This window comes from Manis pentadactyla, chromosome 14, assembly GCF_030020395.1.
Source record: "Manis pentadactyla isolate mManPen7 chromosome 14, mManPen7.hap1, whole genome shotgun sequence".
Taxonomy (NCBI): Eukaryota; Metazoa; Chordata; class Mammalia; order Pholidota; family Manidae; genus Manis; species Manis pentadactyla.
In genome coordinates, this window is record NC_080032.1 from 21,614,101 (window position 1) to 21,639,829 (window position 25,729).

The window sequence follows — 25,729 nt, forward strand, 5'->3', positions numbered from 1 at the left end:
TTTGTCCTTCTTGCCAACTCCTGCCCGTGAAGAAAAGCCTTTCAGCTCTTCAGCTCTTGTTTATCAACCACAAGCACAGTCATGGCAACCCATCTTGCTAAATGGAAGCTTTAGGCCTGAGGATGCAAAGTGCCTTTGTGTGTCCCGCAGCCCACACTCGGCCAAACCACGCCTGCTGGCCTGACAGCTGAAAGGAGCTCTGCAGAGGCCCGCGGCGGGCCGAGGCTGCTGTCCGGACGCGCCCTCTCCCCCGGCAGCAAGCTGAACTCGTGGCTCCCATGCAGAAACATCCTAATTAACCCTGAGCTTCATAACAAGACTGAACTCTGGACACAGATTCCTTCCCTGTGGTCTCAAGAGCAGGAAATGGGGGTCTGCCTGAGCTAGCTGGCCCCCTCAGCTTCACAGAGGCACTAACAGTAATCCAGTCACTGGAAAACATCATAACACAGCTCCACACACAAGTCTTTCTCCAGGATTAAATCGGTGAGGCAAAACTTTACCACCAGGTGGAGATTTCTCAAAAGCACAAGAGACCCTGGTTTTTCTGAGGGTGGAATGTAAAGAATGGGAGAAATGGAGACTTGTCAGATTTTAAATTCAGGCAACTTTTAAGTCACCTTGACAAAACAGGCTGTCATCTCAAAAACATTAAAAGCATTCAAGTGCCACGGGGCCCCTACTGCGGTCTCATCTGAGACAGCGGCGTGCTGCCACACCACTGTCTCAGGTGCCAGAGGGACAAGCACACTTGGGGACCCATAAAAAAGGAGGTTCGTGCTTTTTCCCAAGCAAGACAAAGCAGCAGACCCACTGGGCCCGATGGCTGTTTTCCTCACCAAGTTGCCTCTTTATCTCCGCATATTCCACCAGGGTTTGGAAGTGAGAACCAGACGGAAAGCCTTGCCTTGGAAAGAGTTCTCAAAATACAAAAATTTAAATACCTGTGGTTTGGGGCCTCAATAAGCCTTTGAGGTAATTCTTCAAGGAATCTTTTGGAATTTCCATTGTCTTTCTCACAGGTCGAGTGTTTGGAATAGCCTTTCTCAACGTAAAACCCAAAAGAGTTTCTAATTCCTTTACTGCAGTCTCTGGGTCATTAACCTGGTTTCAAAGAGAATATTGACCGTGGACCACCAGTTACCATTGACCTCTCCTCCTGCCTGTTCTCTAAGAGATTAGTTTTTTAGAAGGAAATATTCAAGAAGTCAGTACTCCAAGCAAAGGCTCTGGAGCCAGGATATTCAGCTAATGAGGAAGCCACAGAATGAGTTTCCTCCCATTTAGTTCCTAACCACATTACACTTATTATCTGCTGGGAAGAGTGCCGGTTAAGAGTCCATGATACTCCCCCATGCCAGGAGTTCAGAATGCTGTATTCACCATCCACTGTGTCCCCACGAGCCCATCAGCTTCATAATGAAAACCCAAACATAGAAAGCTGGACCGAGCTCCCTCTCACATGGCTTCTCATGCTTCACAGCCATGACCTGGGGTGGTCCAGGTGGCTGGCAGCTGCTGGCTGCCCACTCACAGCAGCGTCATTAGGACAGCCTGGCTGCCACCCCAAATGTCTTAAGCATGCCATTCACCTCCTTGTGTAACTCTTTCCTCATATGGCTTCTTCATAGGTGTCTGTCTTACTTCCCATTGAAAATACAAGTTGCTAGTCACATAGATTTCCTAATTAATAAAAAAATCAGAAGACTGCAGCAGCATGGTGGGGGGGGAAATCACTGAACTAAAATAGCTGCAATTATGGATGTAAGAGGATTGCACAGAAATGCTTACACTAGCACCTGGGGCACAGCAGGGGTCAAAAACCAGGCGAGCTGTACCTTAATAGTATGAATACCGAGGTTGGCAGCTGCTTTTAGATTGGATCCAAGATCGTCAAGAAGGATGGACTCAGAAGGCTGCAGGCTGAGCCGCTCCAAGCACAGCTTGTATATCCTGGGGTCTGGCTTACAGACACCTTCCAGGCAGGATTCCACGACCTGAGGGAGGGAGAGGAATGAGGGATGAATGTCCCTAAGAGGTAGTGCTCCCACAAATGCACTGGGGTAACAGCAGGATGAGGACTGTTGAGAGTTGTTATGACAAGTAACTTAAGAGTGTTATGATACAAAGTGATGTTGCTTTTTTACAACAAGCAACATCGAGTGATTTGGAAATACTGGATTATGAACTAGGGGAAGTTCAGAAAACCAAAGTTCTTGTTGAGACAGAGTGACCTTGTGAAGACCTTGAAGACACAACAGGCCTCAGTTTCAACATCACTAAAATGAGAGTATTAATGGCCATCTTCCCTAGCTTAGTGGTTGTTGTGAAACTTAAATGGAACTTAAATGAGTTTCAAGGTGATGAAGCAATTTGCTAATAGATATTGTGGTGGTTACATAGAGCAGTAGAAAAGTTGTACATTTCAGCATTAGGGACACTATTTCTCTATTTTTTTTTTTTTTTAGAAAGCAAGCACTGTTTCCTGCTGCAAAAGAAACATGACCTTAATGTCTGTATTTCAGAAGTTAAAAAACAAACAGCCATACTCCAAAAGATAAATCCTAGGGGAAGGACTGCCACCAGAGACCATTAATGGCAGACACTGTTCCTTTTATGCAAAGAGCCTCCTGTATCTTGACAGCCTTGCTTTACTTGTGGTATTTGATCTGGGACCAGGGGAGCTGCTGAGGGTTCAGGAGAACCCTGAAAAAGCTGTCTCAGTGTCAGGCTGTCTTGGATCCAGCAACCCCCTGCAAGTTCTCTCACACTGTCCCTAGGATTTAATCTCCTATAAAGTGGCCCTACACGGCTATAGAGGGCTATCACCAATACCCTTTCATCTGGCCTAAAAATAGAACTAAAACCCTAACTCGCTCCTGGAATGACTCCTGCTCTCCAAGTGCAAGGACAAACCTGAAGACCCCCCACCCCCAGTGCCACATTCTTCAGAGATGGATAAGAACTGCTCTTTCAGGTAAATAAATACCCTGAATTAATTGGCCCTCTCTACTTACTCTTCCCTATCTCCTCAGGACCTGAATGAGCTACAAGAAGACAAAGACACTCCCTGTAAAGAAAATGTCAATAGTAGGCAGCAGAAAGCTGGGAGTTTTGGTCACCGATCAATGTACCAGGCTGCAGGGAAGAGCCTGGCTATGCTGGCCAAGACAAGAGATGAGAGACAGGAGCTAACCCAGGGTAAGGGAGCCGAGTTTTAACAAGCAGACACGTCCACTAATAGGAAGTGAAAAAAATTCTTAAGATTTAAGTGTGATAAGATTTCTGGTCCTCTCTGTTCTATTTTGAAAGATGAAAAAGTTTTGGAGATTTGTTTCATATTTGTGTGAATATATTTAACATTACTGAATGTACATGGAAAAATTATTGACAAATTTTATGTTATGTTTTATTTCAATTAAAAAATGTAAGAAATGTTTAAATTAGAAGAATATTAGATGAACTTATTTTAAAAGCCACATACACCTCAGCAAAGATTCTTAAAAGATTGGTTGAAAAGTTCAAGAACAACCTTTAATGTTGACAGAGATCACAGGAGTGGTTAAACTATCTTTACCTCATCTTTACTTTTTTTGCCTTATAGTTTTAGAGAACAAAAACCTAAGCCCCTACTCTTGAGGAAATAGATTTTCAAAATTCTAGGTCTCCCAAAAACCTAAACTATGAAGCCCATCAGAAAAGCTGCTGGAAAACACAGGCCAGAGAGCCTGTAAAGTCTGAATAAACAAGTCTACTGCTTTAAAGAAGCTCACAGGTCTTTTAAATTGTAGCTTCTTTAAAGGGCCTAGTGTGAGCCTGGCCAACTTAATTCATACAGATAAAGATATTCCAATAGCTGCACCAGATGGAAGGAATCTCTGAAAATAATCAGTGTATTTAATACTTAACTATGTGCCAGGCACTGAGCAAAGCCCTTTGCAAGCATTACTCTGTGGGATCTGCATAGCTACCTTACAACAAAGAAATGGCTATCCCTGAATTGTAGGAGAGGAACTGAGGTCCAGGGAAGGAAAACTACTGCCATGGTCACCTGGCTAGCAGGCTTCAGAGACAGGATTTCAAATCTGGCTGAGGTCCCTCAGCACTCAGTGCAGAGGGAGCCTGGAAGAGGCTGTGTTGAGGAAACCAGGGGTCAGCAGGTGTGGAGCCAGACAAGGTGTACAGAGGAGAGAACACTGGCTCTGACAGGCCTTCTACAAGGAGGAAGGAGGTAGAAGGTGACAACAGCATTAGGTTGGAAGGTTCATTTCCGAAACATTTATACTGAATTTCTGCCTGTCAACTCTACTAGACTGTGTTCTAAGATAGCACTATCCAATCAAACCTTCTACAATGATGGAAATGCTATGTCTATATTTTCCAGTAGAGTAGCCACTAGCCACCTGATTATTTACACTTAAATTAATTAAAATGAACTAAAATTCGGTTCCACAGTGATACTAGACACATTTCAAGTGCTTAATTGCCATATGTGACTAGTAGCAATCATATTGGACATTTTCATATCTGAAGTAAAATTATTTTGGACAGCACTGGTCTAAGGATTAACGCCACAGAAATAGAGGGCAACATGGTGTTTGAAGAAAAAAGGTCAAAGAGCCTCTTAAGATGTGAGAGTTGTGTGTTATGTGACAACTATGGTTCAAATCTAGAACGTAAAGGAGTCTCTAAAACTGAGGTTTCGACCAGTTATCAAATCCCGTAAATGTTCAACCATGCTACAAGCTCAGTGATATTTTACAAGTCCTCTTTTCAACCTGTTATGTCTAACCCTAACTTAGTCAAGTTAGTCTGAATGAAAAACCCATTCACCCAAGACTTGCAGAAAGCAGTATTTAATGTTGTACCCCAGGCAGGGGCAGACTGTTTTGTTTTGGATCACTTCAAGCTTACCACATCAAACTGTTTCCGGTCCAGGGGCAAAAAGCTTTTCCCACTGGGAAGATAAAAATTATTGCTCAAGACTGCAGTCTGAAGGCCTTTCGCCCGAATTTGAGTTATGGCCTCAGTCATCACTGGGAACTGCTTCGCCACTTGCTTATTGGTCAGCAGAGAGAAAAAGGAGTCCACAGGCACGGAGATCTTTGACTAATGGGGAGGGAGAGGAGAATCAGCAGTCGTTAAGAGGAAGAAGAGCTTATCAGTATCACAAAGAAATACATGGTCCAGCTTCCTACTGCTACCTGGTTGTAAGAGCCCTGGCCTTTGACTCACTGCCCCAGGAAGCCTCTCCCTCAACCCTTGTGCAAAACTTTGCACATAAGATGGTAAAAGAGAGAACTTAGAATATGAGTTACAATAGTTAGAGAATGGAGCTATTTATATCAGTATTCCAATTAAATTATTAGTTATTTCACTCATGCATTGTTAATTTTAAAAAAGCATCAGAATACCATAGAGGACACATTAAATTCTAAAAGTATATTAATTTAAATTTTAATGATCCAGAAGACATCTAATCTATTGCCTCAGCATCACCATTTTGAACTTCAGTTTCTGATCAATTTTTTTGTTTTTAAATTCAATCTGTGCAGGCTTTGAAAACTCTTATTCATCCTCTCAAAATCTACAAAAGCAAGTCTGCTATTTCATACACCCCACACACACACACACTTTATAAAACAGCTTTATTGAAGTACAATTTGCACACCATACAATTCTCCCATTTAAACTGTACAAGTCGATGGTTTTTACTATGTTCATAGAGCTGTGCGACCATCATCACAATTTCAGAGCATTTTCATCACCTGAAAAAGAACCCCCACCCATTAGGGGGCACTCCCCACCCCCATCACACAGAACCCCCACCCCACCCCCAGCCCACTTCACTCGCCAACACTCCCAGTCCTAGAAAAGCACTAATCTACTTTGTTTTTATACTGGAAATTTCATACAAATGAAATTATATAATATGTGGTCTTTTTTGAATGGCTTCTTTCACTTAGCATAATGTTTTCAAGATACATATATACTTTAAATTGTGATATAATACACACAACATAAACTTTACTATTTTAACCACCTTAGGTATACAGTTGAGTGTCAATAAGTACTTTCATTGTCCGTGCAACCATCAGCACCATCCATCCATGGCACTTCATTTATTATATTTTAGCAGGGTTATTGTGAAGATTACATGAGTTAATATGAAGAGCTTAGAACAATGTCTAGTACAGAGAGGAAAGGTTCAGTGTTATTATTGCTTTGAATAAGCTTTCTGATCAAAGCCATCTGCAGACAGCTCTTGTTTCAGATGGACAATTGCTGACAGAGGGCTTTAGTAAAGGATATTTTTACTTATTCATGTATGTAGCTAAAGGTAAGTACCTGGGGAAGGAAGAAATAGCTTAAAAACTTATCATTAGGTGTTGGGTCTTCACTTCCTCATTTGCAATTTAACCAACTTAATGGGTGAGTATTGCATCCACTACTCTAGGTAAAAAAAAAAAAAAAAAAAAAAAGAAAAGATGGAAATTTAAGTATGTTTATAACTCACAATTTCAGAGCAGAGTTTCCCAAATTCTTGTAAGAAATCCTCTGTTGTTATCTCTCCTCTCATGAATTTCATCCAGATCCCATTTTCACCACCTGAGACAAGGGCCTTCAAAATAGTTCCAGAAGGGATATGATTTTGTGCCTCCCATTCTATAGGAAGTAAAATATGCAATGAATTAAGTACATTAGCAAATGGGTGGGGCTTGGGGAGCTCAGAGGAATTACCATACAAGTTCCTGTGGCATCACTGGGCTGCCAGGTGTGTTCTACTGGGAATTTGGAGAAATTCAGGAAATGCAAAATCTCAGCCTTGGACCTCCAAGAAACCACAATGCTAATCTGTGTGATGAGGGAACACTCCCCAAGCATCAGGTCTTTACCACTGCTTGACATGACTATGAACACTCCTTGTTTTTTTCTTGACTGAAAGTCATTTTATTCACTTAAAACGATGCATATTAAGGGTAATTTGATAAGCAAACACTAAGGCTAAGCCAACCTGGGAACACAGTGGCCAGGGACATTCTGCCCAGGAAAGAGGTCAGAGAAGTCCTGACAGGAGATCAATCTTGAAATTGATAATAACAACATAGACATATTTGCTGAGTGCTCCGAAGATTCCAGGCACTGTGCTGAATAATATACCATTTAACTAGTCATTAAAAGTACGAGTAGGATTTGAACCGGCAGAGACAGGGAAGGGCAGCTGCCAGTAGAGGGAACAGAACTTGCAAAGGCACAGAAGTGTAAATGTGTATGGCAAGTTTAGAGAACATCAAGTAGCCCACAGCAGCTGAAGTGTGGGCACATGGTGGGAAATGGCATGACACCGTGAGGTGCCACCGAGGGCTGATGGCAAGAGGCCCTGAACACCAGGTGAGAGCTTCTGGACTTAATCTATGGGACAAAGTGTAGCCACTCAAGGGTTTGACAGGATAAGATCTGTGTTTTAGAAAGATAATTCTGGGGACTGTGTGGAGGCTGGCAGAGAGCAGAGCAAGGAAAGTAAAGTGGAGAAAATAGGAATCTAAACTTGGGTAGAGGCCAAAGGAGTGAAGAGAAGTGAATAGGTCCTCTAGGTATTCTGGAGAAAGCTGAGAAAGTGATCATCTTCCCTGTAGAAGAGATTTCAGGGGTCTGCCAAGTATGGAGGTTTGGGTGGGGGGTATGAGGACGCCTGGGGGAGTTTGGAACAGCCCTGCAGCAAATGTGAAAGGAACATGAGTAGAAAAGCAGAGAGGCTGAGGACCCAGCTGCAGCTGGAGCTTAAAAAACCAGCTCACCTAGTCAGTTTGCACTGCTGGGTATTGTGAAAATTAAAGATAAACTCACTCAAATGAAGTTGTGAGGCCAATAGGGAGAACTCTCATGCCCTACTGACTCCTGGATTCAGACTCCCAGCAGTAAAGAACCCTCAGAATCACCAATCACAGGCAACAGGAAAAGATGGACATTGCATCTCCTACGAGAAATGAACTGCCCACTGCTGCAACTCAGCCAATGAGAAACCGTGTTCACCCTGAACCCTTGCTTTTCTCCAACGGACTTTTGTTCAAAACAACTCCTCCCAACTTCCTCCTCCTCTGCCATAAATTAATGGACCTCTCTTTTGTTTATTGGACTAGCCTGTGTTTTTGCCATAGCTTGCTTGTCCTGAATTGTAATTCTCTGCTAGTCTCGAATAAACCCATTTTTGTTGGTAAAACAACTGTTTATAAGGTCAACAGGAGTTTTTTAACCAGGAGCACAAAAAACCTGTACTTGAGTAGATTTAGCATGGAGAACTGCCCAACCAGATATAGGTCAAAAGGTTAGGGACAGCTTTTTGACCTTTTCTCCTTCCAGCTGGCAAGAATAAGAATGTGATGGCAGGAGGTAAAGCCCAGAACAGACCAGGAGAAGAAACCGGAAATGAAGAGCAACACAACAGGAAGAGCCAGAGTCCCTGACAGAGCCTGTTCTCAGAGCAAGTACCAGCCCCAGACCACACACCTGGGCTTTCATGTGCAAAAACCTACTATCTTGATTCAGCCACTGTTCTGTTAAGTTTTCTAACACTTGAAGCAAAAACTAATCACCTTAAGTCAGTTGAACTGGATAGGGAAAAAAGTGAATCCAGGAGATGCTGATAAGAAAAGATGACTAGAGGTTTTATCTTGTAGGTCCACAGGTTTAGAGGCAGGTTGGTGGGAAGGGAAGGTGGGAGAAAAGAGGAGGATTTCAGTATTTGAGATTTCACAAGTGTGTCCTCAGGGAAAGGCTGTTAGAGTCTACCAATAACAGTAACATTGGCAGCTCATCATTATTGAGAATTTATATGAGCTGGGAACTCACTGTGCTAAGCAAGTGCTTTCCGTGGGTTATCTGTCACTGAACCCTCTGCAAATTCCAAAGAGATAGGTATTATTATTGGCCCTAATTTAATGATGAGGAAACTGGGACCCAAAGAAGTTAAATAATTTGCCCAAGATACTCAACCACCAAGTGGTGCCTGGAATTTGACTCAAGAGCTTGAATATTACCCACAGGAATAATGCTCCCCAAATGTTCCTGTCTCCCCTTACCATCCTACATTCCCCCACCCCTGTCTCCCGAAGTAAAACAGAATAAAGAGCTCACCTGCAGCCACTCTCCCTGGAGAGGGAATGAGAACTCCACCCATGTCAAAGATCACCGCTCTGTAGGTGCCACCTCCAGAATGCGTCCATCGCCAGGCTCCCTGGTGCCTGCAGGCTGCCCTCCAAGCCCACTGGAGATGGGTGGCCTGGAAAAGCCTCCTTATGCACATGTTCAGACCAAGGCTGCATGAGAAAGTGGCACAGGGCACTTTGCCTTCGCTGCCTCCAATCTGGACCTCCATCCTAGAGCTCAAGGGTGTCAACGGACATCTCTGCTGATCTCCCACAAACACTTCAAACTACAATTGGAACTGAACTCACTATCTCCACCTTCCCTGACTACTCTTTTTTCTAGGTTCCTTAGCTCACAGTAAAGGGCTCCACCTTTCAGCTAGCTGCCCAAGCTAGACACTGGGATTCACCCCTTCCTTCCCTCAGTCTTCCACTCAGCCACCTCAGCTCCAGCTGCTCTGTGCTGTTAATTCTTCCTCCTGAAAATCTCCATCTACCTCTCCACTCTGGCAGCCATTATCTTGCCCAGAGATCATTGCAACACACTACCTGGTCCCATGGCCTCTTCTCAAACCCCCTTCTCATTCCTCCTTCACTCTTCAACCAGTCATCTTTCAAAACTGCAGCTGATTACACTCTAACCTTATTTAGAACCTTCAGTGCTCCTCATTCCCCTCATGACAAACTCTGTTCCTTAATCTGCCTTGAAAAGGCACTCTTTCTTTTTATTTGGTATCATTTATGTACAATTACATGAGCAATATTATGGTTACTAGACTCCCCCCATTATCAAGTCCCCCCCACATACCCCATTACAGTCACTGTCCATCAGCATAGTAAGATGCTGTAGAATCACCACTTGTCTTCTTTGTTGAAAAGGCACTCTTAAGACCTGTGTCCCTGCTTTGGCACAACTCTCCCTTTTTTCACACTAACCAGGATGATCTGGACATGAAAATCTTATGTGCAGCTTCCTCAAACACATGGTGTTCTCTTGCTACCAGACCTCTGCATATGCTGTTTCCTTGCCCTGGGGTGCTCCCTTCCACCCCATACTGGGCTAATTCCAAACTGTCCTTTCAACTGTAGTTTACCTGTCACTTTCTTCATGAAAACTCTTCTGGCTACCAGAGAAGACAGATGAGAAGTCTGTCCTGTATACTCACCTGTACTACAAGGATCTCTGCACTCACCCACTTCCAGCACTTAGAATGCTGCCGCCACACCATTATCTCTCCTACAGACCACTACAATAGCCTTATTGCCTCTTTTCTAAATTTACTTTCAAAAGGTTCAGGGAAAAAAACCCATATCAATGACATACACATTATATATATATAAAAATATATGGAAATACATATACACATATGTATATGTATGGAAATATGTACATATAGAGATAAGCCAAATATGCAGAAGGTGAAGGTATATGAGAGATCCCTGTATTATCTGTTCAACTTTTCTATAGATCTAAAATTAAAAGCTAGGGGGAAAGAAACCAAAATAATTAAAGCAAATTCTATTTGCAGTCATCTCCTCATGAAAATCCTTAAGCTTTTGTGATTTCTATGGTTAAATAGCTCACTAAAAATCAGGATAGAGCGAAACAGGTAAGAGCCTACAAGTTCATGGGAGTCACTTCAGTGCCACCATAAAGTTTCAATAAATTATTAAGAATCTAAAGGAAGGATTCAGCAGTAAATCTTCAAGGTGATACAAAAATATGTTTCTCCTATAATTGGAAATTTGATGAATTGGGAGTGAATTTTGAAATGAAAAACTTAGGGGTTGATTTGCATTTTCAGTTTTACTTACATTCTTATGCCAAGGCCAAAGTTTATAATGGAAGAAGAAATTTATTTACAGGTTCCTAAAAGCATCAACACATTTTGTGTGAGGGCTTAACAGAGAGGAAAAGTGTTTCCAGGGCCTGAGGAGTGACCTCCATTCTCACTGAGGACTCTTATCATCCACATTCTCCTGCTAATAGGTGAGTGGGTAAGCGCTCCCATTGACTAGCTTGCTTCCAACCAGAGATGATGGAACTGCTCTAGCCACTTCCCAGCACTCTTCGGAGCAGGAAAATGTATTTCTCACACGTCCAGGCTGTGGTACATGCCAACTGAATGGAACACCTTTCCCTGCTTTATCTGCCTGTAACTTCTTTTCATTTTTATGTTACAGCTAAGGACAGACTTTTAGGCTTTTATTTTCCCAGGCAGACTCTGGTACTTTTTTTTTTTTCATAACCTTCACTAGAGCATTTACCCCACTACACAGTACTGTTTTCATGTCTATCTGCTCCTATAATTATAAACTCCTTAAAGTAAGGACTATTTTATATCATTTTTGTATGTATTCATCCGCTGGAGCCTAGCCCAGTGTCTAGACACATAACAGATCCTCAGTATAGAGTTGAAAGAATGAATAAACAGGATGAATCAGAAAATAGGTGGAAGAAGGGGACAGCCTTAATGGTTGGCAGACACAAAGAACTGTAATAAGCCCAACTTGCCCATCTCTACCTAACAATCTGGGTCTCAGAACTGGCACCTTCCTTCTGTGCTGAAGAGAACAGTCTGTCTTCTCTCAGAATGAGATTAATATGATAATGTAGATTTGCTATCTAAATTATGTTTTCATAAATATGCACATAGAGTGTCACACATTAAGGAGATGGTTTAGTAAAGAGATTTGAGTGTTGGCTCTGGAATCAGAATGCCTGGGTTCAAATCCCAGCTCTACTACTAAGCGTGAGATCTTAAGCAATTTTCTTTCTGAGCCTAAGGTTCTTCCTCTATAAAATGACATAATTATAATACCCTTCTCATAAAGTTACTGTTACTCTCCCATGAGATAAAATATGTAAAGCACTTAAGTTCATGCCCTGGCATACCAGTAAATGTTATCTACTACCATAATATACTATAAAAAGTTCACAGGTCTCATGTCATATACATATACTATGTGCATATGGCATGCACATCTTCACATAAACCAGTGACTCTCATCAAGAGGCGATTTTGGTTCAAAGTGGACATTTGGCAAAATCTGGAAACATTTTTGCCTGTCAGCACTTGGTGGGTGGGGGGACTGCTACTGGTATCCAGTGGGTCAGGCCAGGGATGCTGCTGAACACCCTGTGCAGCACAGGACACACACGCTCCCCAGAGAATTGTGGAAACCCAGAATATTAATAGTGTAGATGCTGGATAACCTTGATATAAACTGTATACTGAAACATTTCATAAGGTGCAGTCCCAAGCTACATTTACACATGTATCAAGTAGTCGTGCTATATGCCATATAGTCCACATACTGTGTGACAAGCTTGTGCTGTGACACACCTGAGATACCACTTCATCATGTACCTAGAATAGCATCCTGTCACGTATGTGCCATATGTATTGATTGTGGTTCTCAATATCTGTATGCTAAAGGCAGCCTAATGCACTGGAAAGAATGCTGAATCTCAGGAAAATTGATGATGATAGAGTCACACTCTATTCATTTCATTCTCACAGCTGTATATTCCGATTTTATCCAAAACCTAGCTCAAGGTAACACAGGTGGTCATCAAGGTTGACTCCATAATAACAGGAACTGGATGTTTATCTTATTAAACAATGCAGCTCCATTATTCCAACCGTGCCTAGGCTCTCAGCGAAATACTGTGAAGTGACAGGGTGGGGACTAGGACCGAGATCTATCTCCAGCCCTGCACCACCCTGCCTTTATCCTATTTTAACGCTGCAATCGAGTCCCTACTCCGCATGGGCCCGCAGAGGATTCACCTCCCAGCCTCGTCGTACCCTCTGTAAGGTGTGGCTTACACAAAGCAATACGAACTACATCTAGAGCGAGGGGGTCAAATGAAAAGAGGCACCAGCTCTCCGCATGACGTGGTTCTTCCGACAATTCGGAGACCTAGCGGAGCTGGGGACCCCTAGCCGTCAGCTAAGGTGGGCTGACGGCGAGGTCCCTGGGGTAAGTTAACTCAGGTCTGGGCGCAAACCCACCGATGGGCCTAATGGGATCAGGGACCACAATCCCCGCAACGGTTCTCCTCCGCGACCTCCAGGAACCCCAGTCAGGAAAAGTGCAGGTTCACCTCCGCGCCGTCACGTCAGTCACGCGGTCGCCGCTCCGCCCAGTCGGAGCTCGCCCTGGTTCTGCGCATGCGTAACCCCGGGTCAGCGACGGCAGCCGGGAGGCGGAAGCGGAGTTGGTGGTGGTTCAGAGGTTTGCGCGAACTGCTACTGCTCCTGAGGCGGCGTTGGCGGCGCATCCGGCTTCGGGCCGTCCGGCCTCTCGGCTGGCCTCTCAGCCTCTCCTGAGCCCGCCGGGGCCCGGGCCGGCCAGCACCTGCCCTATGAGTGTGTCACTGGTTGTCATCCGATTGGAGCTCGCAGAACACTCGCCCGTCCCCGCCGACTTCGGCTTCAGTGCCGCTGGTGAGTCTCGCGGCCTCGCCGCTTCCCTGTAGCCTGGCCTGGTGCCGGGGCTCTCCTAGCAAAGGAAGGGCCCGGGGAAAGGCCGCGGCCAGAGCTTTTGCCTCAGGAAGAATCTTAAGAAGTGGCTGAGATCACCCCCGTTCTATCCATCCTTAAGAGCCTTTCTCGGATGTCAGGTCTGGGAAGCCCTTCCTGGGCCTCCCACGGGCCCTCTGTTTTTTTTTTTTAGGGGTATACACATTTTTATTTTATTTTGGTATCATTAATCTACAATTACATGAAGACGGGCACTCTATTTATGCGTGGAGCGTCGCGCTCTCAGCCCTGGATTAGAGTCGAGTAATGTAGTTGCTTTTCTCTAGGTTTTGTAAAGGCAGAGATTGGATGACCCGCGACGCTGACGGTCCGTGGATTGAGTCGTTCCTCTTTGAAAGAATCTCCATTTAAGCGCCATGTAACAATAGTGATAATTATAACTAAAATTTGTACACGTCGTATATCCCAGCACTGTACTAAAACACTCTGTGTGCATTATCTTTTAATTATTTTCACAACAGCCTTATTGGGTAAATAGGTGATAGGTCTTTTTTACAGACTGGGACACTGAAACTGTAAGCGGTGAAACTAGGATTCTAACTCTGAGACCCGTACTGGAGTGTATTTGAGCTCTTCACTACCAGCCACACAGCCACCTTACTGGCGAATGCAGCTATGACTATGTTCCTTGGACCTTGAGCAATTTACTAACAATAACGTTAATTCAACAATTAATTACTGAATGCTCACTATCTGCTGGACCTTTAGTTATGTGCAGAATCAGGCATGGTCCCTGCTTTAATCGCACTAGAAGTTCAATAGAGGAGACAGATTAATTAAATAATTACAAAATAAACGTGGAATTACAGCTGTGATAAGTGCTTTGAAGGAAAGAAAGAAACGGTTTGGAAAGCTATGATGAGAGGATCTATTTGGTTTGGAGAGGGAGGCTAGAACAGGTAGGGATTGTGTTGTATGTTTCCCTGAATATACATTTTAAAACATTCCACTGTTTGCTAGGCACCATGTTGGGGATCATTCAGGGATACAGTAATGGACAAAACAGGCCTGGTCCCTGCTCTAGTAGAGCTTATATTAAGAATATTTCAGTTGAGTGTCCGATTCCTTTTACCTTTCTGTGTGTTTCAGTGATTTAAGATAGCCATTTCAGATTCTCATTCAGTTATTTAAGACAGCATTCACAGATTCTCATAGCATAAAGCTAACCCAAGGTGTATAAGAAAACTACTAAACGTTTTTGAAAGTTTTGTTTATTGGTGAACTTGATTTCGTCTGGGGCTCAACACAGTTCCACTTTATGAGGGATTACTAAAACATTGGTCCATCTGGGCATAGTCACTGTTAAACCTTTTCTAAAGCTCTTAGGCTGGTAAGTGCATGATTTCACTAGAACAACCCTACGTTTCTGAATTTATTGCATTGGCTGTGTATGACTGTTTGCGGGCACTGAGGAGCCCAGAGGTAAATGAAATGGACACAGCAAAGGTTTCTTATCATCTTGGGGAAGGTCAGCTGAGAGAAAAAGAAAAACTATGGGTGGATACATTGAGAGTGGAGAAGAGCTTGTTTTAATTATCAGATACTAATCATTCATGTGTTCTTTAGCGGGGGAAATGTCTGATGAGGAGATCAAAGAGAAGACACTAGCTTCAGCTATAGCCTCTTTAGAAGGGAAGTCACCAGGGGAGAAAGCAGCAATCATACATCAGCATCTTGGCCATCGAGAAATGACAGATATGATCATTGAGACCATGAAGTGCAAGCCAGGTATGCTTTCTACAATCCCAGCCTTTCTTTTGTAACATTAAGCCACTCATTGCCTATTTTATACATGCTGTTTGATGAGCCCATGATTTTGACCTATAGCATACTTTTTTCTTTCACTGCCTGGGTGCCTTATGTGAAGTTATCAAACCACATTTCAACTTTTCCAAAAATTTCTCCTAAATTAATACAAACAAGCTGAATTGATTGACAGCTTTATTCAGTGAGGAAGGCTACTTAGCACCTACATCAGTGGCAGCTCTTAAATGACTCCAGATAAGCATGTTGGGTCTTCCCCTGCTCTGCCAGCTCACTCCATAGTGGTGGTCAGAACTGGTTGGTCTAGTTTCCAAGTTTAATAGCCCAGAATGTGTCCCACTTAAAAAGCACATGATGGGAGACACCTGCTTTTATTATGGTAAGAGCCATCCTTGAGTTTCTGAGAAGAAATTAATGAGATTTTTGTAGGGCAAAGAGCATTTTCAAGTTCTGATGACCCCAAAACTCAGCTGATCTATGAATATGGTTCTTAATGTAATATATTACAATTTCTCTGTCAGAGTTTTTTCTTCTGACTCAGATTTTCATCTAATTAGAATCTTTTGGCATATTTCCTATCTGTTTATAATCTAATTTTTGATTTGTGAAAGATGAGCTGAAAGCTACGATGGAAGACAGGAAGTCTTCAAAAGCATCCTGTACTGCACAGAGAAGTAAAGAGCAAAGTAATGAGTGCATAAACACTCCTGATTCTCCATCAAAACAGCTTCCTGACCAGATTTCATTCTTTAGTGGAAATCCATCAGTTGAAATAGTTCATGGTATTATGCATCTATACAAGACAAAGTAAGAAAAACCTTTTTCCTTCTGATTTGATCAATTTTTTGCTTTAAGGCAGAGGGAAATCTCTTGCCCTGTAAAGAAGTGAATATTTTAAGCATCAAAAAGATAGAACTTTCATATATTTAATGTAGAGAATTACTAAATGTTTTGCATTTGGTTAATTTTGTAGATTGGGTCAAAGCTTCTTTTTGTAAAAGAAAGTAAGATACATTTGAGAAAATATCCTGAGAAGGTAGACATACAAAGTGATTGGAAAATTGAAAAGGAGGAAGATAAAAAAGAGAAATTACAGATGATCCATAACATCATTATAGTATCATATCTTCACCAAATCTTTACTAAAGAAGCTGCTAAGAAGTCAGTTAATGGATTGCAATTTCATCACTTTTTACCCTTTTCTGTGGTCCAAAAGGAGACTGGAGGTCCAGGAAAGGAAGCATTTGGCTAGGTAATTTTTAAGTGGGGCCATTAGCTTGTTGAATTATCAGCAGCTGGTCTCTTTAAAGGCTGTCCTTGTCCAAACTTGCTTGCTAGGTCCCCTCTGGGAAGCAGTGAATACTCAGGTAGCCATTTTGGATCACAGCTGTTCAAGTGGGTTTGTCGCATTTCAAAAAACAAATTGCATTGTGTGAGGGTCTCGCCCACCCCCCCGTTTATTCCAGCCATTCCAACCCAGCAACACTTTATCCAATCTTCAGTCACTTCTCATGGTTCTAAATTCTTTTTTATATTTAGAGCTCTTTTCTCTTCTAGACCTTTTGAGAGAAGTCCATAGTAAGAGTTGTGCTTGCTTCTAAGTTACCTGATGAGAGATTATTTTAAAAACAAAGCACAAACTGCACATTTGCCTAATGCAGATTCATAACCATAACAAGCCTTTAACTGAAGATTTAAAAAGTTCAGTGGTGATTGCAATGCAGAACATTTCAAAGCTGACCTTAAACTCCATTGCAGATATGTTTTAGGAACTTTGCATTTACCCATGTGGTTTGTATGTATTTTCAGGTAAAATAAGCTGTTTAAATTGCTTTGTAAAGTATTACAAGTTTCTTTTTTTCCTATTTTCTTGGACATAAAAGTTGTCTGTTGTCTGAACTAACCATACCTCATCTATTCAAGACAGTCTAATTATTGTCTTATTAGTAAGATGACCTCCTTAAAAGAAGATGTGAGGCGCAGTGCCATGCTGTGTATTCTCACAGTCCCTGCTACAATGACCAGTCATGACCTTATGAAGTTTGTCGCACCATTTAATGAAGTAATTGAACAAATGAAAATCATCAGAGACTCTACTCCAAATCAATATATGGTGCTGATAAAGTTTAGTGCACAGGTAAAAGTTAAGATACTAAAAATCTCTTTGCCACAGAAACTGTTTTTGAAACTGTATAATCCTAGCAGTGTGTGATTTACAACATTTTGCATTTAAGATTCTTGGTATACATATCTTCTAGGGTACTGTTGTGATTCTAGAAACATTTCTATCTTCATTAGCAGACACACTGTTCTAATTCATACTCATAATTTTCTATAAATCAGATTGGGTATGAAACCTGAGGTTGTGTTAGTATTTCCCAAACTTTCTGAAGTTGACACCATATTACTTGTCATAACACCTTGCCCCTAATCTCTTAGTTCTCTTTTCCAAAGTTGATCTTTGACACATTTTAGAAAATGAGATCCATTTTATTTTTTAAAATTTTGGTGACAAGAGGGATTTTATGACATTCCTTAATGTATTAAAGATGCTTCAGAGTTCTGACTGAAAATCACTTTAGTACAGAAACACCCAAAGAATGGTGATGTTTTCAATCTTTAAAAGTGCATTATTACAGATACTTTTTGATATAAGGTGGTTTGCCATCCACTCCCATTTCACTTGTTGTGTTAAGCAACATTTTCCATGCTTCTTGTTTCTCTATGTAGAAAGATACTCCCTTGGCTTTACATATTTATTCTTACCAGTATGCATATTTCTGTATGAATTTTTAAATGAGGTTAACTTTAGGTATTATCCATATTATTAAAGAGCTACCTTATCATTATGTTTTTTTAATAGCCTGTTATATTTGTACACTCCTTAGGTTTTGAAGTGGAGCTTTGTCCAAAGTTACTCCTTCCTCACTTCACTGATAAACAGCCTTCCCGAATTTGCCCCAGCTAAAAAGTTCCAGCTTGTAGACTGACAAAGAAATGGGTGTGCCTTTAGGATCATTTGCCATTGTCCCTGGCCAGTCACTGAGATTTGTGGGTGTAAGGGAGCTCATGGCACAAGACCCACTTGCCCATCTCCTCCTTCCTCATTACAGAAATCTAGAGTTGACAGCAGTAGCAGGCATTCATTGGCCATAGAGAGGAAATAAAGAGAAGTGAGAGTTGAATTGTATTTGCATCTTCTGTGGGCCCCAGAGGGAGAATTATTAGTGTGGAGTTCTGTACAAGAGGGTACAGAGTTACTTAACCTTTACAAAGCATTCCACCATTGAGGGGGACATCAAAAACATGTTTAGCTATCCTGTAGACTTAGACTTCACAAGTTGACAATGAGAACAGAAAAGCATTTAAGCAAGAGACTTTCCAAGGTCACTGATAAGTTCTGTAAACAATAGGCAAGTGGTACTTTAAACCTTTAAATCGAGTAGCATTGTAATGTAATGCTGAGGATTACAAGGTTCACAGGCAGCCTTTTTTGACAGTGTTCTATACCACTCACTGTGCTAAGTGCTTGATGTGCATTATCTCATTTAATCCTCAGTGCCACCCTATGAGGTAGACAAGTACTGCCACTATCCTTTTACAAATGAGGAAACTGCAGAGAGAAGTTTGTGATTTGCCTAGTGATTTGCCCATGGCTAGAAATAAGTGACTGAGCTGGGATTTGAGCCCTCATCTTAATTCCTAGGGAATACTCCTCTTCCAGTAACAGGATAAAAGTAGGGGGAAGGGAAGGTAGTCACTATTTGCAAGAAATGGTGTAATGGCAATATTTTAGTTTTAGCTTCTACTTAACAATTAAGGGCAGTCAGCAAGCAACACAGGAAAAGTCACAGAAACAGATCGGGAAAAATGTTTAAGAACATAGTAGATTTTTGAATCTTACGAAGTCTTGTAAACCCACAAACATCCCTGTAGCAGCTACTGGCCTTCAAACATTACAGATAATGCTGTAGAAATTTTCAGTTACTGTTAATGGATTTTCTTTGTACTTATGCACTGTCTCTCCACTGTTTTTGACCAAGTGCAGGTTGCCCAAGTTCATGGATATTTTCTGAGACTGTGGTACAGCTCGCTGGCTCTTCCCCATAGGAATAGAACCCTTGGCATCATGAGTTGTATTATTTAGTGCTAATGCTATATCTTAAGAGTCTGAGGCATATCCTGTTAGGCCTAAAAAAACACCCACCTGGTACAAGACTTGAAGTTGTTAAATTAATATTGGCCTTAATGAGAACTACAGATTTAATAGCTACCAACTGTTGAGCACTTACTATAGGCCAAAGCTGTGCTAAGTGTTTTTCATGCATTAACTCCTTGAGTCCTCCCAACAATGCCATAAGGTAGGTTTCTTTACTTTCATCTTTTATAATTGAGGAAAGAGCACAGATAAGCTACATAGCTAATAAATGTCAGAGTTGGAATTCAAACCCAGGCAGCCTGTCTCCACAGCCTGGACAGCTAACTATATTCTTGTCTTTCTTCCCAGGAAATTTTTATTAACAACAAAGGCCTTTTTTCCCTAGTAAACTCTAATGTTGATAAGCATAGTTAGTTGACAAAGGTATTAGGAAAAGTAAGAAAGTGATTGCCATCTATTTAGAGGAGGAAAAAAGGGGAATTGGATAGAGTTGTAGGAAGGTTTCCTTGGGTACTGGCTGTATCCTGTATATTAACCTTGCTTGTCCTACAGTTACATTTTGTTTGGTGCACTACTAAAATGTGTATTGTATTCCACAATAATAAAGCTATAAAATTAAAAAAAAATACTAGACCTTTTCTATATCTTTTATGAATCTCTTGAATTTCTGCTGGCCTCAGCTTTATGCTGGAGATATGCTTACACGGTCATACTGTGGGCTTTAGGAAATTTAGTCTGAATAAGGAACTTATAGTTCATTAGGATACAGAAGGCAGGAGGGGGTTCAGTTTTATAGTTCTTGAGAACAAAAAAGGATTGATAACCTCTAAGTAGAGTGTGTCGGCTCATTTTCACTTGCATTCTTAGGACAGCCTAGGAGACCCCTCTTCTGAGAAGTAAAAATGTTCTCAATACTATAGTTTATAATTGTGATGGTAAAGGACCCTTGATCAAAATGGATTTTTCTTTTTCTGAGTTTATCCTGGGAAGAAAGAGAACAATAAGAATAAAGGACTAGAAAAAAAAGCTGAGTTTCTTTACATTTGGGGCTCTGTACAATGCAAGCATTTTAAGTAAAAGAGTTGTTTCTTGTATGTTTTTTGCAGTTAGCTTCAGGCCTTTGTTTTCTGCATTTCAGTAGTGAGTTGAAGTAGGACCCATGTGTATTTTGTTCTTTACTCGCATCCTAATGCAGGGTACCTGGCACATACTGGGTGCTCAGTAAATAATCGAACAAGTGAAGCTACATTTTTAGTACCAAAATTTTGAAGTACATTTCACTGGTATATGTAAACAACTCCCCCAGTAAAGGAATAATTTTTCTGGTGTTGAGTAGATCTTTTTTATTTTCTTATTTTTTTGTTTTTTTATTTTGGTATCATTAATCTACAGTTACATGAAGAACATTGTGTTTACTAGGCTCCCCACTTCACCAAGTCCCCCCCACATACCCCTTCACAGTCACTGTCCATCAGCCTAATAAGATGCTGTAAAATCACTACTTGTCTTGGTGTTGAGTAGATTTTGTCACACGCCCAGTATCACAAACCTTGTCCCTTCCTCTAAGGAGGTATGGTTGCTTAGTGAGCATTGAGAAAACTGGAGGTTTGAAGCGGGTTCAGCCTTACCTCAGCTGGCACAGCTGCAACCACTTGGTGGTAGCGCTGAGACCCCAGAGACCTGACCCGTGGCCTCACTTCCAGGCACTCAGTTCCCTCAGTGCACGAATCAGTGCTTACTCACCCATAAGCATTTCAGGAAAATGCCATAGCTCTTGACGAATTTGGGAAGCCATTTTAGGTTGCCTCTTCTTAGTATTAAAGCAATTTACTGTGCAAGAACTGGCTTTTAACATTTTGAAGTTAAAGTGCAATGAACCCAATATATAGACTGTTTCCTGAAAGAAAGCCCTCCCTCCAAAAAAAACTGTTTAGAATTAATCATCCTGCCTCAGCTGCTCAGCTCACTTGTTCATGTTAAGAAAGCATAAATAATCAAGCATCCACACTTAAATTACATCATCAGAGTGAAATGAAAAGCTGCTGAAAGCTTACAGGCACTTTGAGGGTAGATAGGCGGGACTATTTTTGCCTGGTTCAGACTTGAATCTCTTCCTAGAGGTTGACAGTGTGGCATTTCCTTTAGCAGAACACCCTTCCTCCCCTCAGGCAGCTTGTGTCTACTGGTTGGGGTCAAAACACACTACTTACCACGTTTGGACTAATGCCCATGTGGGAGTCAAATTCAAACAAGCCTTGGCCTCCCAGCTGCCCCTAAAAATTGCTGAGTTTAAAAACTGGAATCGTCTCTTCATTACTTTCTACTAAAGCCAGACCTGAAAGTCTGATTTGCTTGTGTCCATGTTCACAAATGTACATGTGCCTTTGCAGCTTTACCTACAAGTGACTGTTTCCCCTGATCCTATCTTCTGCTCCAAGGGAGCCAGACTTTTAGTATTTTACAGGCTGGCTCATCTTGGACCTCTTCATCTTGGCCAAATGTTTGGCTTTGGTATTACACACTAGGTTGTTTAAAACCCCCTTATGGAATCCTTGTCTATCATGTATTATCATTTGGTTTAGTGAAGAGAGGGTTGGCTTTTCACTCCATACCCACTCCCATTCCACTGGTCCTTTATTTTCTTCCAACACAGATGCTGGCATTTTTCAAAAGGTCTGTTCCCTTTTGGAAATCATCAGTTAGGATTTCATTCCAAGATTTGCAAAAATAAGTGTTTACTTTGAGTTGCTGGGAAAGTGCTGACCAGAGGGCGGAGAAATACTGACACTGAGGGAAATGTCTATTGCCAGTTGAATATTAAAATCGTACCAGCTAAGCTAAGGATTTTATTATAAGAGCAGTGAGATGCCACTGAAGGTCCCATGCAGAAAACTGAAATTAATTCATATACATTTCTTTAAGAAAAGCATTTTGGCTTCAACCACAAGAGAGAACTGGAGGTCCAGGGGCTGGGTTTAGGGAGACCAGTAAGGAGGCTGTTACTATTGTCCAATAGAAGGCTGTTGACAGCTGCTCTCTAAGGGATTTTTCTGCTCTTAAACAAGGGATTTTTATGTTTATCCACCAGAAATTATAGACATTATTTGGCCTGCATTAATTTGAAACAAACACCAAGTTTTATTGAATGTTTATAGTATTCTTCAGGAGATATATCTTCTTTTAAATTAGGCTGCTTACACTGCTGAATTGTTTTTACAGGTAGGGAAAACACTTCATTGATTATGTTTTTCAAAGAAGCAGACCAACCAATGAATTTTTTAAAAAGGCAAACCTTCTGGTATATGGAGTGTGTGTTATGTGTTCCAGTTAATGAAATAGAAATGTGCTCGAGGAGAGATGAAATAGAGGGGAGATACACATTTTTGGAGCCTGTGTCATCTATTCCTTCAGTGAATAAATATTTATGGAGAGCAAATAAAATAAAATAAAATAAAATTGTACCAGCTGTCAGCTTACTGCACTTTAGTAGCTTCTGCTAGTTCAGGTAAAACTACCATTTATCAGGAAACATTGTAGAGATGCAGAATATTGATCTCAGTTTGATTAGCCTACGAATCTGCTTCCTGTTTCCATAGATGTTGCTTTTGGCAGTTCCTTCCTTTCCTGAGTGTAAACTTTAAAAGCGTATGAAGAGAGTAATTGAAGCTGTGTATCTTAAATATAAAGCATCTTTTCAGGATATCTTTTTTTCCTTTTCCCCATTGGTGTGCCTAGACTGACGCAGATAGTTTTTACATGGCGTGCAACGGCCGCCAGTTCAACTCCATAGAAGATGATGTTTGTCAGCTGGTCTATGTGGAAAGGGCTGAAGTACTGAAATCTGAAGATGTAAGTGCACACGAGTCTTAAATATGATGTAAATATGTCAGAATGGCATAAAGGTGAATGTTCAGGTGTCTGTGGAAATGTCCAGAATAGGCCAGTCCATAGAGACAGTGTGTTAGTGGTTGGCAGGTGTGAGAGACAGGGTGATAGAAATGTTCTAGAATTACATAGTAGTGATGATTGTACAGCCTCGTTGAATATACTAAAAACCACTGAATTGTACACTTTAAAATGGCAAATTCTGTATTACGTGAATTTTACCAATTTTTTTTAATTGTCCAAAAATGTTTTTTAGAAGGATATTACCTGTTTTATTAAAATGAGTGTTCATCTGTCCCACATCGATAAAGCATTGCTTAGAGACTAAAAGAAGTATTTTTGTTTTAAATATCAACCCTTAATCCCTGTCTTAATTCTTGATTCTGTTTTCATAGCAGTCTGTAATTGCATTGATCTTTCCAATAATATATTCTCACTAGAACCATTTTATGAAGTAGTAGATGCAGCTATGTTACATTTTTAAGATTTCCTTCCTTTTAAAGTAGACCTAAAGGTCTATCTACCTTGAAATCAGCTTGATGGAAAAAAGTTCAGTGAGATTGTTCTATCATTAGGTTGGGTAAACTAAAAATTGGTAAGTGATAAAATCAGGGGTCCTTTATGCCATGTGCTGAGCAAGGCCTCAGTTTTAGAGATTCTTTTCTCTAAATGAACAGGGCTTCCTGAGAGATTTCCAGTAAATACCACTCTTCAGGCATTAATGTGATTTTTCTTGGCATGTCCTTATGTGTGTATCTCCTCACCTTTGCCTGGATGATTCCTGCTTATCGTACAGCTGGCAGGGGTCATGTCAGACACTGCTGTCTCGGGCGCCTTTCTTGACCACCTAAACCATTACGCCGCCTATTTGACATTCTGCTGTGGCTCCTACACTTTTCTCTTATAGCACTTACGACTCTTGGTAATACTTTTTTTTAATTTGATTTTTATCTCACTCTCTGCTAGATTCTAAGCTCTGTGAGGTCAGGGTCTGACTTTGTTTTTTTTGGCTTAATTGAATGTTTTTGCTCACCATTGTTCCACACCTAGATCAATATCAGGCACACATTACAGGGACTCAATTACTGTATGTTAAATGACTGGGTAACATCAGTGTTGTCAACTGATACTAGTGTCACTTAGTAGAAAGTGTTGAATTCTAATTTACTCTGGAAAAATTCAGATCTGTTCCTATTCTCCTGCTTTCATTCATTTGTGTTCTATTTTAATCATAAACCTTTGCAGTTAGAGCTGGGAGTCTGGTGACAATTTAGGTGCTCTGTTAAGGTTTGGTAGCAGTCTCCTTTCCTGGAATGTCAGCTCTGTGAGAACAGGGATGTTTGTCTGCTCTGTTCACTCCCACATCCCCAATTCCTAGCATGGTGCTAGGAATGTAGAAGGTGCTTAATCAGTATTTGCTGCATGAATGAAAATCCTACCAATTTAAATTATTTACACAGTACTAATGTTAAGAACATCCTGCTCGGAGTCAAAAAACAACAGGAAAACTATTGTTTAGAGAAAAAAAATCAGAACTAGTATATGAAAAGTGCGGCTTACGTGAGGTGTTTCTGTGTAGGGCGCCAGCCTCCCCGTGATGGACCTGACTGAGCTCCCCAAGTGCACAGTGTGTCTGGAACGCATGGACGAGTCAGTGAATGGCATCCTCACCACGTTGTGTAACCACAGCTTCCACAGCCAGTGTCTGCAGCGCTGGGATGACACCACGTGAGTGTAGGAGCTAGTCCCCTACCCTCTCAAAACTCATTATTGTTCTTTCCCAGAATTAAAATAATACCACCAAAAATGAACCTTTCCAATATTTGAGTTTATAAACCCTGATGCCATGATCGTAAAGAGTTCCCATGGAAAGGCCTTACATTTTTCTTCACTTTCCTCAGTTTGCCTGGCAGTCTGCATTTTTAGACAAGTCCTAAGTTTGCTGGTTCTGAATCCTTGTGGAATTTCCAGAAGCAGTGTGAGTTATTGCATTGTAAGAGCCGGAGAAGGAGGGGATAAAAGAGTAATGCTTAGCTTTGAGGTTCTTATACCAAAATGAAATCTCGATCTAAAATCTCCTATCACTTGCACTTAATGTCCACCATTTACTTTGGCTTTTGTATCAACTGAGCTGTAGCAGTCTAGCATATTAGATTTATCGTGCTGTTAATAGCTCAGTGGCCACTAGTAATAGCAGTCATTAAATGTGAGGCACACATATACCT

The 25,729-nt window shown here is 41.3% G+C and overlaps 2 protein-coding genes across 4 annotated transcripts in view; one reads left to right on the forward strand and one right to left on the reverse strand.

The window, feature by feature from the left end:
- The window catches only part of ACAD10 (acyl-CoA dehydrogenase family member 10), a 39,890-nt gene extending 26,584 nt beyond the window's left edge, over positions 1-13,306 (reverse strand). For 2 of the 3 annotated variants that reach the window (XM_057491884.1, XM_036929490.2), the window contains exons 1-6: positions 9,955-10,091; positions 9,136-9,317; positions 6,518-6,666; positions 4,915-5,109; positions 1,839-1,997; positions 945-1,104 (exon numbers count right to left, since the gene is read on the reverse strand). In XM_057491884.1, coding sequence (XP_057347867.1) covers positions 945-1,104; positions 1,839-1,997; positions 4,915-5,109; positions 6,518-6,666; positions 9,136-9,317; positions 9,955-9,959 — 850 coding nt within the window. In that variant the 5' untranslated portion in view covers positions 9,960-10,091. Of the gene's footprint in view, positions 1-944; positions 1,105-1,838; positions 1,998-4,914; positions 5,110-6,517; positions 6,667-9,135; positions 9,318-9,954; positions 10,092-13,165 lie in introns of those variants that run through there. The other variant, XM_036929491.2, reaches the window with a different exon arrangement.
- A 72-nt stretch (positions 13,307-13,378) lies between these two features.
- The window catches only part of BRAP (BRCA1 associated protein), a 39,150-nt gene continuing 26,799 nt past the window's right edge, over positions 13,379-25,729 (forward strand). Inside the window, exons 1-6 of the mRNA XM_057491889.1 lie at positions 13,379-13,600; positions 15,263-15,424; positions 16,072-16,267; positions 17,408-17,597; positions 23,355-23,468; positions 25,084-25,232. Of these exons, the coding sequence (XP_057347872.1) occupies positions 13,519-13,600; positions 15,263-15,424; positions 16,072-16,267; positions 17,408-17,597; positions 23,355-23,468; positions 25,084-25,232 (893 nt within the window). The 5' untranslated portion in view covers positions 13,379-13,518. The remainder of the gene's footprint in view (positions 13,601-15,262; positions 15,425-16,071; positions 16,268-17,407; positions 17,598-23,354; positions 23,469-25,083; positions 25,233-25,729) is intronic.